Source organism: Scylla paramamosain, chromosome 21, assembly GCF_035594125.1.
Source record: "Scylla paramamosain isolate STU-SP2022 chromosome 21, ASM3559412v1, whole genome shotgun sequence".
In the NCBI taxonomy this organism is placed as follows: Eukaryota; Metazoa; Arthropoda; class Malacostraca; order Decapoda; family Portunidae; genus Scylla; species Scylla paramamosain.
Window position 1 is genome coordinate 10533267 of NC_087171.1, and position 17341 is coordinate 10550607.

Consider the following 17341-nt stretch of genomic DNA (forward strand, 5'->3'; position numbering starts at 1 on the left):
AATAACAGAAAAAAATGTAAAAAATAATACACAAGAGTTATTGCTGTTGAAAAATATTTGAGAAGGCTAAACTTCTAAAATTACAAGGAAACCAATACAGACATGTGGTGTTAGTGATGACCTAACTGTACCTTTTTAAGGCAGCAGTATATAAACAAATAAACAAATATAACAAATTTAATATGCTCTAGCTGTGTAGGTCAAACATTTCCACACACCTGGAAGAAAACACTTTGAAAAACATTTAAACTTTCCTTGAAAGAATATTTTTTTTACTGTACTTAATTCTTTTCAACACAAAATGTAAGAATTGCTCAAGGTAGTGAAAATATAGATATAAAGGGATCACATCCATGATCAAATGCTGGCAAACAGGAACCAAGGCTAACTAATATGTGTGTGTGTGTGTGTGTGTGTGTGTGTGTGTGTGTGTGTGTGTGTGTGTGTGTGTGTGTGTGTGTGTGTGTGTGTGTGTGTGTGTGTGTGTGTGTGTGTGTGTGTGTGTGTGTGAAGAAAAGATTAAATGATTAAATGAGAGAGAGAGAGAGAGAGAGAGAGAGAGAGAGAGAGAGAGAGAGAGAGAGAGAGAGAGAGAGAGAGAGAGAGAGAGAGAGAGAGAGAGAGAGAGAGAGAGAGAGAGAGAGAGAGAGAGAGAGAGAGAGAGAGAGAGAGAGAGAGAGAGAGAGAGAAAAACCGAATATCAAGTCAGAAGAAATAGGTGGAGATCTTGCCTCACTTTCCTGTATTCAGAACACAAAATGTTGACAGCACCTACACAGATTATGTAACATGACAGTAGTTCCTCACAAACTCAAAAGACTTCAATAGTTCCCAATATGCCCAGACACCCCCTTAAAAAAAGAAAAAAAAAAAGGTGACAGAATAAAGAATAAGCATGATAACCCTGATGCACATCTCAAAAACTTGCACACTCATCAATGTAGATTACTGGTAACACAGTCGCTGACTTCTCTTAATGACATCTGCTTTGCTGCCTTAAGGGAATCCAGGTAGGGGCATGTTAACAGGCTGAGTTGGATATGGGGTACCCCACTGGGATCCTCCATAGCCTAAGCCTCCACCAGCAGAGGGTGGTGTTGGATATGGAGTGTTGTGGGAGCTGCTGTTTTGCTGATTGATGATGTCTGTAATCTTATCAGCCTTGATTCTCCTCAGGTGTGCCAACTTTCGCTTGGACAAGAATTCAGACAAGAACTCATCCACTTCTTGCTCCTTGTCTAAGAATGACTGGACAAGGTTCTTCAAAAGGAGAAAAGAATGATTAAATATTGCTCTCCATTTGAATTTGCATATGATAAACTCACAAGAATTAAGCTAAGTCATCCTGCTCTCACACAGTCACACCTAACAAAAACATGAATCTGTGTAAGTCTACTGTTACTAACCCTACTTCTGTAAATTTCTTTTCATTATATGTTAATCTTTATCTAATTAGAGCACAATGTTTTTTGGTCTACAAACATCATTCTGGATATCTGTACTGAGTAATGGTAAGTATTGCTAAATACAAGCTGATAGGTTCATTGAGGGCCAAGCATGTTAGTGACATGGGATCTTGACATTATTATGCACTTTTACACTGAAACTTTTGATAAATTATGTTCCTTGCTTTGTGGATTTTCTACCATGACAAGGTTCAGGTAAATCTCAATTAGTTGTGAGTATATATGATACATAGTTACATACCTCTGTTTCTTCCTCTGTGTGTCGGGTAAACGTCTGAAGGAGAGCTACAATGGTATCTGCTGTGTACTGGCCACTGGAAGAGTCTGGAATACACATTTGGCTTTTTGTAATTAAGGTGATCTCATTTTTAGAAAGATGGAAAGAAGTGGCTTCTCTCAGAAAAGTCATATTTCTTTCAGTGTATGTAACAACAAGAAATAATAACAAGAATAAATACAATTTACACAAACATGACAGATTTATTGATACATTTAAGCAAGAGATTTGTAAATATGTGATGTGATCATCTTACTCAAGGATCATTTATGTATATTAAACTAGGGAATGTTTTATTGTATATTTCTCTAAAACATAGCCAGAAAGTAAATATAACAACTGAAGAATAATTTCATGAAGAAATAGTGCACACAGCATCAGTAATTATCACCTGAGGATATCTAGAATTCAAGTAACTCCCACATGTTCTTCAGGGTAAAAAAAAATCTAAATAATGAACTGGCTGACAATTGCAAGCAACCCTATAATTAGAGATCCATATTCTATTAGAGACATATTACGTAATATATTAGACATATACGTAATGTCCAGCCATGGTGACACTAGTTACTTATTGTATATCTATAGTAAACATACTGAATTTTATGCAGGCGCCCTTATTTTATTTATTTATTACTTTTTTTTCTCATCTCCATGCATTTTAGTCTTTCATCCACTTTTCATTTTAACCAACTCATCAACTTCCAAATCCTCAAAACACCTTCCATCTATCCCACATGTCTCCTAATTAACCCATTCCGCCATAAATAATGTAATACACAAATGGGATTGTTTGATATTTCATTATCTGGCAAGGTGGAGGGATTTATCTTTTTTTTTTTCTGAAGAAGTGAAATAAAAAAAAAAAAGCTCCGTAACCCACAGCACATATTTAACACTAACAGCAGTAAAATATTTAGTGCAAAAGAACGCGCTAAATAATTGGGCAAGTTTGAGATTAGCAACCCGCGGAAGCAGCCGACAACTACTGGTCAGTGTTCCCAATTACGTTGGAATGAAAGCTGCATAGCGTATGCTGTATAACTAGTTAATACAATAAACTGATAGAAACAAATACACTGAGTGTCTCATTATAAATATATAAAAAAAATCAATGGCAAATTATCTCATAATAAACATCCCTAATTCGCGGGATTTTATCACGAGACCAGCGACGGCAGCAAGTTAGCCACAAAGTTGGCAGCAGTGGCCATGGTGTAAACAGTGCGGCGAGGCGAGGGAGGAAACGTGCACGTCACATAACTGGTAAACGCCGTCATTTTTCTTCCCCCACTCAAATGTAGTTACATATATGTTATAATTTGAGTGTATAATGCCGCTTGCACTTCTTGACATGCATTAAATTAATCTGTGGGAAAGGAGACAATACCGGAGTGAAACACTGGATCAGCCCCCAGTCCTGGCCTACCAATCCTAGGAAATGAGAGACCGGGGATATCATCGACCTGAGTAGATATGCAGTGACCTTAGTTGTCAGGGAAATGGCGAATTCTTTGTTGCTACTGGCGATGGTGGTGATTCCTTTACTTTGTAAAATTCCTATGGGAGGATCTCAGATTGATAACGCAAATCACACAGAGGTGTCTAGGGAAAAATTTCAATGTTTAGAGTTGCTCCGTGCCTAGGCCTCAGAAATTGAACAAATATTATGAAAAAAAAGAACAAATATTATGAAAAAAAAAGTCTCAATGATGGACGGAAATGTCATTTTCTGGTAGATTTTGGTGTTTTGAATGAATCTGTAGTAGTTTTCATCTTTCCTCCCACGACCCTCAGGAACAGATGATTAGCAATAAAAACAAGTAGTAGATTAATATAAAGCACTTCTAAATCAATCAAAAGATATTTTTGTCCTTACAGATGACAAATACGATAACACAATACCCTCTTCAAGATGACAGTTGGTGATGTAATGTCAGATGGGTGGGTATGCTGCTTTCTAGTAGCATGCCCCAGAAAGTGGTAATATTGAAAAATTCACAAGCAGTGTTATAATAAATTTGTGACACATACAGTAATCCTTCCAAGATCTAGATGTCAATATCCAGCAATAACTGTGTCTGGTTATTACACTTGGATACACACCCAGTTAATTCTGGACATATACACACTGGTGTGGTACAGCAGTGCAGTGCTATGCAACAATGAAAATCTAGTTTTCTGTTTTCTGCTAAAAACATGCAATCTATGTACCTAAATCTCTCTCTCTCTCTCTCTCTCTCAAAAATATTTCATGAACAGGAATGTCCCATGACGAAAACCACGAAATGGAGGATGAGGTGGAAACCAAAAGCAAGGAACGCAAAGTGGCTAAGCATGACAGTGGTGCAGCAGATCTGGAACGTGTCACCAACTATGCTGAAGAGAAAGAAATTAAATCTGATGCCAGCTTCATTTCTGTGATCAACGATGTTAAGCGACAAGATGATGCAAATAAGGTTAGTCTATACCTATGTAACTTTAATACTACCTATGTTCTTGTCTACTTTAAAATATTTTAAACATGATGCTAGCCTGATCAAATCACCAAATTAAATTACACCAGATTAGTTTTTTGCACCAAACTGATCCAGATATAGATTTTTTAACAAATACACCATAATAGCCCAAGGTTAGACGAAGATTTATAAGATAATTGTTATGAAAGATATGGTGGCATGAATTGTCACTCTACTTGATATATGCAAGTTCACATGGGTGTGACCGACTTTTCTGGCCTCTTGTTGCATGTGCACACACATATGTACACATGTGCATGTACACATCTGTGCAGCAAGGAATCTTGGTGGTGGTTTGAAATTTATGATATTACAGTATGAAAATCTAGTGTGCTTTTCAACATGTTCCTCTTTCAGTGCATCAAATAAATTAGTGGAAAACAATGAATTTGTGAATATCTGGGATGACTGTAATAATAGACAATTTGTTTAAGTCTAGATCATTTACCCTTATATATACCAGACTAAAATTTCCCTTTGAATGCTAAGTAACCAAAAAAAGAAAAGGCACTTTGTCTTGCAGGTGGAAGAAATTATTCCCATTTACTTCACTCTATTCTCTAAAATAACAAATAAACAAATAAAACTACAAAGGTATATGAACTAATTTAAGCTCATATGTGTTTTTTTTTTTTTTTTTTTTGTTTTAAGCTAATAATGCATAATTATTTTTTACTCTACTTATTTTACTTATTGTTTATTTTGTTACTTTTTGATAAGTCTTGGAAAAAAAAAAGGTTTGTAGATGTAGCAGGAATCTATAAGTTGCAAGTTTCAGGAAATTAAAGAACAGTAAACCCTTATTATATTGTACTCACTGGGGGGAAGCCACAGACGATAAAGGCGAAGATCTGATAAAACTGGTGATGTGAATAATTCCAATCAATAAAATAAACTAACGGTAATAAATATAAAAAAGATTGATATAATTATGGTTATTAATAAAATTCCTTATTTACTACAATTTCTTTCTCATGAAAACAAGTAAAACATACATACACAGGTACATATATATGGCAACCATTCTTGACCTGACTGACCCATGACTGACCACTTAGGAACTTCCTTTCCTGCCCTGACTATCCATAGGTATGGAAATACTATAGAGTAACCAGATTTCATAGAAGAAAAAAAAATGGCATATGGTAGACAATGTATGACAGAAATAACATAATTATGGCAGACAGCCCAACAGGTGGGTGCAGTGTGCACTCACCACCACCACCACCACTCTCCCTCGCTGCCTCCCACCCACAGTCACCCACTCATTGCTGCTGGCCAAACGTTTCACCTCATTTACCAACATTTGTCCAATAAATCAGATGGATGGTCCATAGGCCATACATGTCTGGAATTTCCTGCCTGCTTCTGTATCTCCTCCTTCCTATGACTTCAATTCCTTCAAGAGGGAGGTTTCAAGACACTTATCCTTCAATTTTTGACTACTACTTTGGAGCCTTTTCTGGGACTGGTATCTCAGTGGGTTTTTTTTTTTTTTTTGTTGCCCTTGGCCAGTGTCCCTTCTACATAAAAAAAGAAGTGAAATCCGATATAATTGGGTCTGATATAACGAGGGTTTACTGAATACATGTGACATTTTCTAATAATGGTGTACACCATTACTGGACTAAACCCTAACTTGCATGATATATTTATTATAATTTAGGTCTGGTTGGTACTTCTTAAGTAATTTTGATAATGATCTTATCTGATGTAAATTTCTTGGGAAGTAGTCTTATACACAAACACATGTACATTGTTTTTAGATAATCAATTTTGCTATGTAAGAATTTTCATTAAAGTGCACATTTAATTTAGATCTTAAATTATAGATGTTTTTGCAGTGTGTTTTGCTATATGAATGACTTTCCAGTTCAAATTATTGGAGTTATAGGGAGATTATAATATGAGAAGGCTTTAAGAACTTGTCTTATGTTTATCACTGTTCTTCCAGCTTGCCAAGGAGCAGGAGCTTGCCAAGGTGTCTATCAAGAAGGAGGATGTTGAGCTGATTATGAGGGAGCTGGAGATCCCCAAACAAAAGGCTGAGCGAGCACTTCGAGAGCACCAAGGAAACCTCATTGAAACTCTAGTCACCCTCACCAACTGAATCTAATGAACACTTGTTATGAAAGAAAATTAAGCATTTCTTCTTATAATAAATTGATATCTGATCAGTAACAACTCCTTTTCATATGAAGTAGATATATTAATGACTTAGTTGTAGCAACAATTGCAGGGCAGGACAGGGGAATTTTGGGAACTGGTGTGTGTGTGTGTGTGTGTGTGTGTGTGTGTGTGTGTGTGTGTGTGTGTGTGTGTGTGTGTGTGTGTGTGTGTGTGTGTGTGTGTGTGTGTGTGTGTGTGTGTGTGTGTGTGTTTTGACTGATCTGATGGTCTATGACAAATATTGATGGGACACTTTTCATTCACACGTTAATATTTAAGAATAGATTTCTGCATGGCAAACAACCATTACAAATTTCAGTGAAATCCTATATCCTTGCAGAACATGCTGAAGTCTGGTGTTGTGTCTTTGATAAACAGGAATGTTTATCTAAGCATGATAATCAATGATTATATTCATTATCTTTATAGCTCATGAATTTCTCATAATGTGCTTATTCCTGCTGAAAATAACAGAATAATAATACAATGATGATCTGCATACTTGCATTACATTGTGATGAGAAGACATAGCAATAATTTAGGTGTGGCATTGCCCCCCCTACACCACCTGCCAAGAACCAGCATTGTGTCATTGTGTACATACAACCTCATGAGAGGCTACCAAGAGAAGAACAGTGAGATAATCTTGATTCCTCAGAAAAATCTTCATGTGAAAATAAGCATGACAAGAAGCAGACCAAAGTTTAATACATTCTGAGTAAAACATCACTCTGCTAGATATTGAAACTTTGTTTTCCCACTAGAAAAATGAATGATGAATCATCCTAGACAATGAAACTTAATTTTCCCAATAGAATGAAAGATGAATCACCAAGTCTATGTAAAGCTTCACTGCAGCTGCTTTTGTCATACTGATATGGAAATATGAATAAATTCAGATAATGTCAGCATTTAAAAAAATATATTTTGAAGAATTCAAGACTAGAAACTGGGATAACAGGTACATGCACATGCATACTTGCACACTCACCAACTTCCTCCTTAAGTGTATTAACCTCCTCTGAGAGTTGTGCTGCCTCTTGATATTTGGCTATTATAGTTTGTTTGGCCTGAAAGAATTGCAAGATCATTGTGAACATTATACCAAGCAGGATAAGTGATTAATAAGGATTAAAATTATGTCTTTTGAAAGAATATCAAGAGTATGATTGAAACAAGAGAGAAACTAAACTGAAGATCTATAAAAATATATTGATAATCTAGGAATAGGTAAAAAGTTTCCATTATACAGGTATCATAATTATGTCTGATAGATAAGATCTTAAAACAAAAGTGCCATGGGAAATAAGACAAAAAAAAAACACTTCAGGAGAGTGATCAAAATGGACTGTACTATAGTAAAGGAAGATTCCAGAGAAAAACAACTGTCATGGAAAAATGTATGTGCTAGGCCTGGTTGGAAGACAGCTGTCAGAAGCACTAACACCTTATGAAGTGAGAGAGTATAGAGAAAAGTGAAAAAGCTTACTGCATAAAGATAATATGTTCTTGCAGTTCTTTTACTTCTCTTTCACATCTTTCCCTTAATTTCCTTTGAATTCATGTAAATAAATTGCCCTACTAGCATAATCACTGCATAAACCTCTTAATAATTCATGAATTTTTGCAAATATCCAAGTAAATATGTTAAAAAATACTATTGCCATCTACATACAAAAAATCTGTCTTTAGATATGGCTTGCCACAGTACTTCATGCTCATATCTTGGGCTTCCAAAACTAAAAAGAGAATTCAGAAAAAAGAACCAGTCTAGAACAATACCTGTGATAATTTTGGCTCCAATGACAGATTGAATTCTGCCAAAGACTTGTTGGCTGCTAGCAGCATCTCTTGTTCATTGGCCAAATTCTTCATCTGTAAAAAGAATGTGTATGTGAATAAGCCTGCTCTAATTTGCAAGTGTGTGTGTGTGTGTGTTGTCATTTACTTTTAGTGCAAATATTTTTTCCAAGTCAAATTAATGATCGATAGTACATGAATGTTATTCCTATCCTTCTGACATAACTTTCAAAAGTTACTACATGACACATTTGTAACATTAAAATCTGCTTAGTAATAATTGAAGAATGAACTGCAGTCAGGTGAATTTTTGAAATATAAGAAAAACCTAAAGAGTGTAAAGTAAGGAGGTATGGCAGCTATGTAGAACATGTAATGAAATGATAGAAGCGATGGCAGGATTTGTGAAAAAGAGAAAATAAAAATGGAGGAACTGATGAAACTGACAGGTTTGGAGAATATAAAGTTCATATAGAAAGAAACTAGTACATTAAGAGACTGAACAAAGGCTATCACTGTCCCAGTCTACAAGAGAAAGGGTAGTAGGTATATTATAGAGTTATGCCTCTTATTCATGGCTAAAGGTACAGGTAGTAAAAAGAAATTGTAATTAAAAGGATGCAGATCACAGAGAAAGATTTTAAGAGTAAAAAATGGATGTGTGGACTAGATTTTCATTGAAAAAAAAGTTAGAAGAGGAAAAGAAAAATTGCACAACATTCACTAACATTGAGAAAACACATAACAAAACTGATAGAACAGATATGTGGGATGTATTGAAAGTTTATGATGTGAGTTTATTGAAAAAAAAAACAGGCATTAGAGCAAATTAAGAAATAACAATATTTTGGGAAATGAGATCAGAGACAGGGGTGTATATTGCACTGTATGCATGAGATGAAAGCAAAAGTTGGTGAACTGAGTAAAAATGTGTGTCAATAGTGGTAAGTGCTTGCTGAATACAATCCTGTTGACAAATAATACAATCCTGATTGCAGAAAATGTGTTTGATAGTGCATGTAAATGGTAGAAGTTAAAGGTGAGTGTTAATAAAAATAAGGTAATGATGCTTGAAAGATGTAAAATCAAAGTGGTTCATTTGTAGTGTTAAAATTGGAGTGAAAGTTATAAACACAAATGAAATTATAATAGGGTGAATGGAGAAAATACAACTACATGAAATTGGTACACTTACTGAAAACATAAAGGGAAAATGAGGCAAGAGCTGTGCAAGAACTGTGCAAGAGAGGAATGAATGAATCTCTGGGACATATGATAAAATAATGAAATACATGATAAAAAAAAAAAAAAATAATAATAATGCAAGTGCATCTGATGTGCAAGGAGTGGACAATAAAGTAATGAAAATGCATGAGTTAGTATCACAAGTAAAGATAAAGGAATGAAATGTGCGGAAGTGTAAGAGGTCAGAGAAGGGATTGAATTATACTATCCTAAGGTCATCTGGCCATCTAGAAAGCATGGGTCAGATGATTAAGCAAAGTATACATGAGTGTGACAGATGCAGTGGGTGCATAAAGACAACCTCCAATGAAGATAGGAGTGAGTACTGAAGTATGTGAGAGAAAGGGATGAAAGAAGAATGGGAGACTTGAAATGTACACGAGACAAATGCAAAAACTCTTCTGTCAGAGCCATCTCCAATATTGAGTTCTTAGCTATTACATAATTGTGCTCCTAATAGTTATGCACAACTATGACCCACCTCTGGCAGATCCTTTACAAGGTCAGTGAGTTTGTCATCATTATTGACAAGGTCACGAAGTTGTTCTGTTGGCAGGTGGTTGATGAGCCCCAAGGCTGCGCCATAATCAGGCTCATTCGACATCATTCCTGGCAATACAGCAACAAAACACAAATCAGTTATTTGATTCTTTGTTATAGTTGTCATCACTGGACTGTCAACTAATTCAGTGGCCTCAGTACCTAAACATATATATATCCACTTAAATTCACTACATAAGCTGTGGTCTCAAATTAATTATGAGGTTCAACAGTAAGAGAATAAGCTTTGATAGCAACAATCTTCACACTGGGTCTTCTTGGTGTTGATGCAATTTTATCCTCTATAATTTATTACCTACAAAGGTAAGATCTATTATGGTAATGGTATACAACATTTCCTTGATAGAAAATTCACATATGAGTATAGATGAGTGGTTCTCAAACTAATGGCATATAGCATCCTTAAGGAAGGTACAAATTTGACAAGCCATTGTTAAAGGATTCTGGTTAATACTTAATAATAATCAATTTATGTACTAATCTGCAGAAAATTATGCAATATTATTAATGTCCATAATTTTGGTAATTCAACTATTTTGAATATTATGTAATAATGAATAGTCCTCTAAATTATCATTGGCTCTTACTAGTTATAAACAACAGGTTCATGATTTAGTTTGAAGCACTTCTGAAAGAATTAAATATTACATCTACAACATTCAGGCTCAGTTATCCTATAGACCAGAGATGGTTACTCCATTCAGACCATCATGTGAATTACTAAAATTTATATTAATCCTTTCCTGAATGAAAATCCATATGGAATCCACTTGTCACTGATGTGAAGGAATGTTCCAAATACATCTTAGAAATTTTAGGTTATGAAATCTGCTGAACAGTACAAAATGATTTCTTCAAAGTGCAATCACAAGAGAATCTTGAGACAAACTACTTGCTTGCCAACCTAAACTTTTGGCAATGTGAAATGAGTTATCTGACCTTTACCATTAAATTTTACAAGGCATCTCTTATAGTTAAGGCAAAAAATGATGATGCACTTAATGTTGAAGATGACATGCAATGGGATCCTTCAACTTCACTATGAATTCAAGTGCATGTGAATATGAGAAAATAAGAAGACTGCAAAATGGTACACAAAGCTACTGAGCAATTAAGGTTTACCATTGGCTGTCCACATCCACATCCCTAAATTTATCCAACCTATTCTTTTAAACTATCTAATGTGACAAGAAACAGTGCTGGTCTTGGCATCCAATCTCCATGACATTGGATGATTGATGACTGTCTTGCAAACCATACATAATTTGTCCAAAATAAGTTATCATTCACCGTTTGAAACATTTTTCTCTTTCTCTTTTGAAGTGTAATACATATCTTCATTTCACAAGCACAAGCTTCTTAATTTGAGAAATATAGTGAGATGAATTTTAATGTAGAGCCAATGAACACTTCCTTGCTCTGAGGAAGGGGATGCCATATGCACAGGGCTGAACAAAAGGGGATGCAGTGCCATAAAGTTTGAGAACCACTATATATATATATATATATATATATATATATATATATATATATATATATATATATATATATATATATATATATATATATATACACAGAAGCATATCTTGCTTTATAACTATAAAGCTGATAGAAAAACTGAAAATGAAATCAATGAATAGCCTTCTTAGTATTTAAATTTAAAGCTTTATTCAGTATGACCTAGCTATTATTAATTATATTCTCTTCTGTCATAATTTAATATTCAATCCTGACAGGTTACAAAAGACAAAAATACTTACTACTATCTAAACACTACAATGTAACAAATAACACACAACCAAGAACAGCATATTAAGGTATAGAACATATTAATTTTAGTCTTTGCACTGCTATTTAGCTACATGTTAAGTTATATTCCCTCCACAATTTGTATGTCACAACTTACAAATTTGATGGGAAACAAAACATGAGTATTCTACTCTATTATTATTATAACACAATCGACACTACAAGATTAGAGGAGTTATGGGATTGTCTACACAGCTTATGTTACAGTCCTCCTTTTCATATTTTCCAACACTTTTTTTTTTTTTTATCAAAAGCATGAAACAGTTGAAGTAACTACCATCTAACTAAATACAGTGATACTAGTATGTATATGTAATCATAATAAAGCTATAACATGAGAATAATCAATATTGTATGTTTTTATTTATTTATTTTCTCTGTCAACATGTCAAGGAGGTTGGTAAAGGCACAAAAAAGGCAGAAAAAGAGCCCACTCTAATTTGCCACTCCTGAAAAGCTTATTATAATGCATTCCAATGTCAAATATTTATGCAGAATAATTTAATCTTTTAACACAGCAATGCCTTGGATTTGTTGCATCCCATCAGAGGACAAAGAACATGTTCACCAACCATTGGAGGGGTATGTAATCAGCTTTCTCAACAAATTATAGTATGAAACTATATCTTTACTGTAACTACATAGAAAACAAACACAGCAGTATGCTATTCTTATCTAATTATATTTTGCATATGTATTTAACTTATTTCATTTCTGGCATATCTTAGTATTTGAACATTTTAAGTAGTTTCATTACATGCACTATCAACTGTATAGAAATGCATACATATTTAATGAGAAAACTTTGAAAGTATATATGTTGATCCATTTGTGTAGTAACCACTTTTCCATATTAAAAGTGTTCTAACAAATATGTTTATTAGAAAACATTGTCTAACTGAATTACATTTTTTCTATCTATTTCCTTTTCTAATAAACACAAATAAAATTGAATTAGTAGAAAAAAAAGTTTCCCATTAATAAAATTAAAGTAAGGTAAAATAGACTATAAAAAAATATACTTGTATTGTTTCACCAACTGTCACAGTAATTTTGCCATCTGAGGGCATGCAAACATGTTACCTAACACTGTCACTGACTGATGCTGTCACTACAGTAGCTGATCAATATATTCATATCCTTATAAAATGTGCAATGAATTACTGCATTTTAATTGCAAACTGCATTTTAATTGCATGATACCAGATGTTTTTGTTAATAGTAAAGCAACATATTCATACCCTTTTAAAATGTACAATGACTTGGTAGTGTATTTCTACCAAAATCAATTGGATGATGCCAGATTTTTTTTGTTAATAATCAAGCATATCAAAATTAAGTTTGGAAGGAATACAAAATTTGTTTGCCAAACATTTTAAACCAAGAGTTAAAAATGTAGACCAATCAGCAAATAATAACAGCAGTGAGTATCAGTGTTACCATGTTCATGAATGTTCTGGGCATAAAATTATGTACAATGAAAAAAATTGGTGAAATTGAGTACAGTCATCATTTCTAACTCTCCCTAACTTCTGTACGCTTCATCGTTTCTAACTTCATAATTTCTAACTTTCCCGAACTTCTGTATGCACTTCATCATTTCTAACTCTCCCTGAATTTTTGTATGCACTAAGATAAATCTGGTTTGTCCATGCTTGGTTAATAATGTCTGGTGTATCATTATGTAAATATCATAACACATGAACAAAAAATTGAGATGCATATCCAGGATTTGGGTTCTAGTTGGGCATTAAAAAGAATGGGGTTTTCTAAACCACAAGTTACTTGATGGTGAAGTCATCCTTGTTTGCAGCCATGTGGGCAGTGGACGATCTTGTGCAAATGTCTTGAGCATGATGTGACTAAAGACTAAATTTACCAGAGAGAGAGAGAGAGAGAGAGAGAGAGAGAGAGAGAGAGAGAGAGAGAGAGAGAGAGAGAGAGAGAGAGAGAGAGAGAGAGAGAGAGAGAGAGAGAGAGAGAGAGAGAGAGAGAGAGAGAGAGAGAGAGAGAGAGAGAGAGAGAGAGAGAGAGAGAGAGAGAGAGAGAGAGAGAGAGAGAGAGAGAGAGAATCAGATTTAGGTATATACATTAGATGCTTTCTGTAGGAACTTAGTAAAAAAAAATTATACAATTACAATCTATATAAGCAGATCAGAAAATATGCAAATAAAAATCCAAGAACAATTACCTATTGGAATCTACTTATAACATAAAGCAATTCAGTTAAACTTATGAAAAGCAGCTCCTCATGGAGCAGCTAAATTATGCAAATGTGGTGATGAATAATCATTGTACATGTGTGTGGGGGTTTTGTTTTGGGGTCATGCATGGTTACATTATAGTGACATGATCCGTCTTGCATTGTATCACAAATTCTAAGTCCATGCTGATAAGGTTTGCTTGGAGGGATACAGTGTAATGCATGTGTTAATATGTTTATTTCCAGTATGGAATGGCACATGCTCTCTTGTATCTTTTTTGTTTAGCCAATGAGAGCTGTCCTATTAATGACATTAAAAAGTCATTAAGTGTCATTTACTTTTGGCAAATACGTCAGTTACTTTTGGTCAATCACCAGGTGTATATGTGATGGCTGTGGGAATCAGCCAGCTAACCACAGTGTCACAATGGTAGCCCAGTGCAGAGAACATAAATTTAAGCACCAGGATTTTATTGTGCAGCTCCATAAGCAAGACAACTTGGGCATAGATTTCTAAAGACTGCATGGTGTGTTGCTGAATCAACTAACCTCCCCCCTCTCCCCGGTAGGTTAGGTAAAATTAGGTTAGGTTAGTGTCCTTGAGGGGGTGTCCAGGGAGAACCTGCCTAGTTAGGTTAGGTTAAGTAATATTAAGTTAGTTTGGTGGCCAGATATTGTTTGTTGACTATATTTTAGACATTTTCTCCAAAAGATATGTTTTTTTTTTTTTTTTTCTTAGACCTTTGAGAGTTCCCAAATTTGGCCTCCCCCAGCCTAAATCCTCACTTTCCCACCACATACCCAAGCTTGCTTGTCCTGGAAAGGGACAGCAATAAAATACATAAGGAAATACTATTGGTAAGATTTATTCTCTTAGTCTTTACATTATTTTTATTATGTTCTAACCTCTTGATCTCATAATCTTTATCAGAATGTTCAACTAACATGAAGCATTTTAAACAAATTTTTCATTGTTTCTATGAAGTGCCCAAGCAGGCACTAGGTGTAGATGTCTGGAAGGTTAAGATTAATGAAAATAAACAATAATTATAATAATAGTAGATAAATAAACCAAAACTGTGAAAGTGTATGCAAACTCCTAACTGGTATATACAATATCTAAAATATATATTCCATTTTTAAAACAATATTGTTAATGACGTGGAGAGAGAGAGAGAGAGAGAGAGAGAGAGAGAGAGAGAGAGAGAGAGAGAGAGAGAGAGAGAGAGAGAGAGAGAGAGAGATCTTAAATAGTGAGTAGGGACAATGGAATGACCCTATAAACCAGTTTTCAGCGTAACTTGTCATGATCTGGCAAGACGTCACGAGTCACTGGAGTGTCGCAATGGTGACTAAACATTTACACCAGGAAAAGAATCAAAGTAAGATTTTCTTCCATGAGATATAATTTGCACCTTCCCCTCTCCTTTATCACATCAGTTCCAACTAAGATAACCCTTTCCCATCACAATATCACCGAGGAAATCCATCTAACATTCACCAACCTCAATGAAGCTTCCTCTTCCGAAGACGATGTAAGTTTATCTTTGTTTACACTCGTGCTGGATTTGTGATCCCGTACAAACTGGGTGAAAAAAAAAAAAAAAAAACTCTCATGACCACTGATACCACCCAGTAGAGAACACTGGTTACTGGTAGGCCAACAAACCTGCCCATTTCTTCAGACAAACCATAACCACGGCCAGAACCAGCCAAACCAATTTACCTGTAGTTACTTTGACACAAGAGCAAGATACAGAATATAGGAAATATAGAAACATACTGGGTGGGGAGTGACAGAGGAGTCAGGCAAGGATACATTTTATCACCCTTTTTAGCTTGTATACAGAGTTAACTACTAAAATATGAAGAATGAATTCGGGAGTGAGGGTGGGAAATAATATGCGTGTGCTTTTTTATGCAGATAAAGTAGTGGCCATGAGTGAATCGGCAGTTGAGTTTCAGTTTGTTTGATGGAGGTGGATATGAAAGGGAATTTGGTGTGCGATTTAGCAGTGAGAAAAACAAGGTAATGATAGTGAATATATATAGATCAGAAGATGAAAGAAATTCATTGTGGACACTGAGAGGTAATGAGTTGTAACAGATAGATGGATAGAAGTAGGGATGTGGATGAGATTGAATGACTGTGCGAAGGCGAAGAGTAGAAAGATATGCATGGTGAACCAGTGGGTGGGTTGACTAGGAAGTGCAGCAAGGATGAGAACGAGTTAAGTATGACGTGGTGCGAGAAGTTTGGAAGAGCGTGGCTGTTCCAGTCATTATGTATGATATGGATGTGATTGCGTGGAATGAGAAAGAATAGAGAAGTTAGAAGTATGACAGAACAGAGTAACAAGAATGGCACTGAATGCACCAAGGTACGCAGCGATAGAGGTTTTGAAAGGAGACGTGGTCGGATTGGAGTACTTTTACGAGAGAGAGAGAGAGAGAGAGAGAGAGAGAGAGAGAGAGAGAGAGAGAGAGAGAGAGAGAGAGAGAGATAAAAGTAAGAATGATATACTAGATTAGAGCGAATGGATGATGCAAGACTATTGAGAAAGGTGTTTCTATGGAATATTAGGATTAGCAGGTGGGGGAGAAGAAATGTTAAGATGCTAGTAAAGAGTGGCTTGGAAACTAGTTGGACTTTTCAACGGTTTGAACGGAAGCATTTTGAGAATGACTGGAGTATGATTGTTAGAAATGGAGAGGGTTTAGAATGGGATGTAAGAAAGTGGAAAAGTGAAATGGACAAAGTAGTGAAACGTATGGGACTGAGTGAATGAAAGAATGAGATGGAACAAAAGAGTACTTTGGTGTGGTATAGAGAGAAGGAGGCCCCAATATATGGAAAGTGGTATGAAGGAAGCCTGGGTGTTGATGTTCTTTTTCTAGCGAGGGCACAATGTATGGATGTAAAGGCAAGGAGTTACAGATTGAGTCCCATAGCAAAAGTGTTCCAGATGTGTGATATGGGAGTGGATGAGGAGGTGGAGCATGTGATGCTGGAGTGCGTGAAGTATGCCAGATAGAAATGAGATGATGCAAGTAGTGCTGAAGCAACTAAGGAATGTCAGAGTGAAGACAGGAAGGGAATGGGTGATGTTGTTGCTGGGACTGTGTGGAGAGACTGAAGCTGTGAAAGAGTTTCTGGAGAGAATGTAGCGTGCCAAATGTAGGGACAATTATAGGGTTGCCATACGTCCGGATTTTCCCGGACATATCCGGAAATCAGATAACGAAATCTGCGTCCGGGGGGATTTTTGAAAATCCCTCAAATGTCCGGAAT

General features: G+C 35.4%; 2 protein-coding genes across 4 annotated transcripts in view; one reads left to right on the plus strand and one right to left on the minus strand.

Moving 5' to 3' along the window:
* LOC135110998 (vacuolar protein sorting-associated protein 37B-like) overlaps positions 1-17341 on the minus strand; it is a 30383-nt gene that overhangs the window by 4832 nt on the left and 8210 nt on the right. The window contains exons 1-7 of one of the 3 annotated variants that reach the window (XM_064023840.1): positions 15555-15597; positions 13632-13715; positions 9958-10085; positions 8214-8306; positions 7423-7501; positions 1708-1790; positions 1-1260 (exon numbers count right to left, since the gene is read on the minus strand). The exon at positions 1-1260 is cut by the window's left edge and continues 4832 nt beyond it. In XM_064023840.1, the coding sequence (XP_063879910.1) occupies positions 997-1260; positions 1708-1790; positions 7423-7501; positions 8214-8306; positions 9958-10085; positions 13632-13701 (717 nt within the window). In that variant the 5' untranslated portion in view covers positions 13702-13715; positions 15555-15597 and the 3' untranslated portion in view covers positions 1-996. Of the gene's footprint in view, positions 1261-1707; positions 1791-7422; positions 7502-8213; positions 8307-9957; positions 10086-13631; positions 13716-15554; positions 15635-17341 lie in introns of those variants that run through there. The other 2 variants (XM_064023841.1, XM_064023842.1) reach the window with 2 other exon arrangements.
* LOC135111001 (huntingtin-interacting protein K-like) lies at positions 2873-6440 on the plus strand. The gene is made up of 3 exons (XM_064023848.1): positions 2873-3009; positions 4006-4202; positions 6217-6440. The coding sequence occupies exons 2-3, from the start codon at positions 4008-4010 to the stop codon at positions 6370-6372; spliced, it is 351 nt and encodes a 116-aa protein (XP_063879918.1). The 5' UTR covers positions 2873-3009; positions 4006-4007; the 3' UTR covers positions 6373-6440.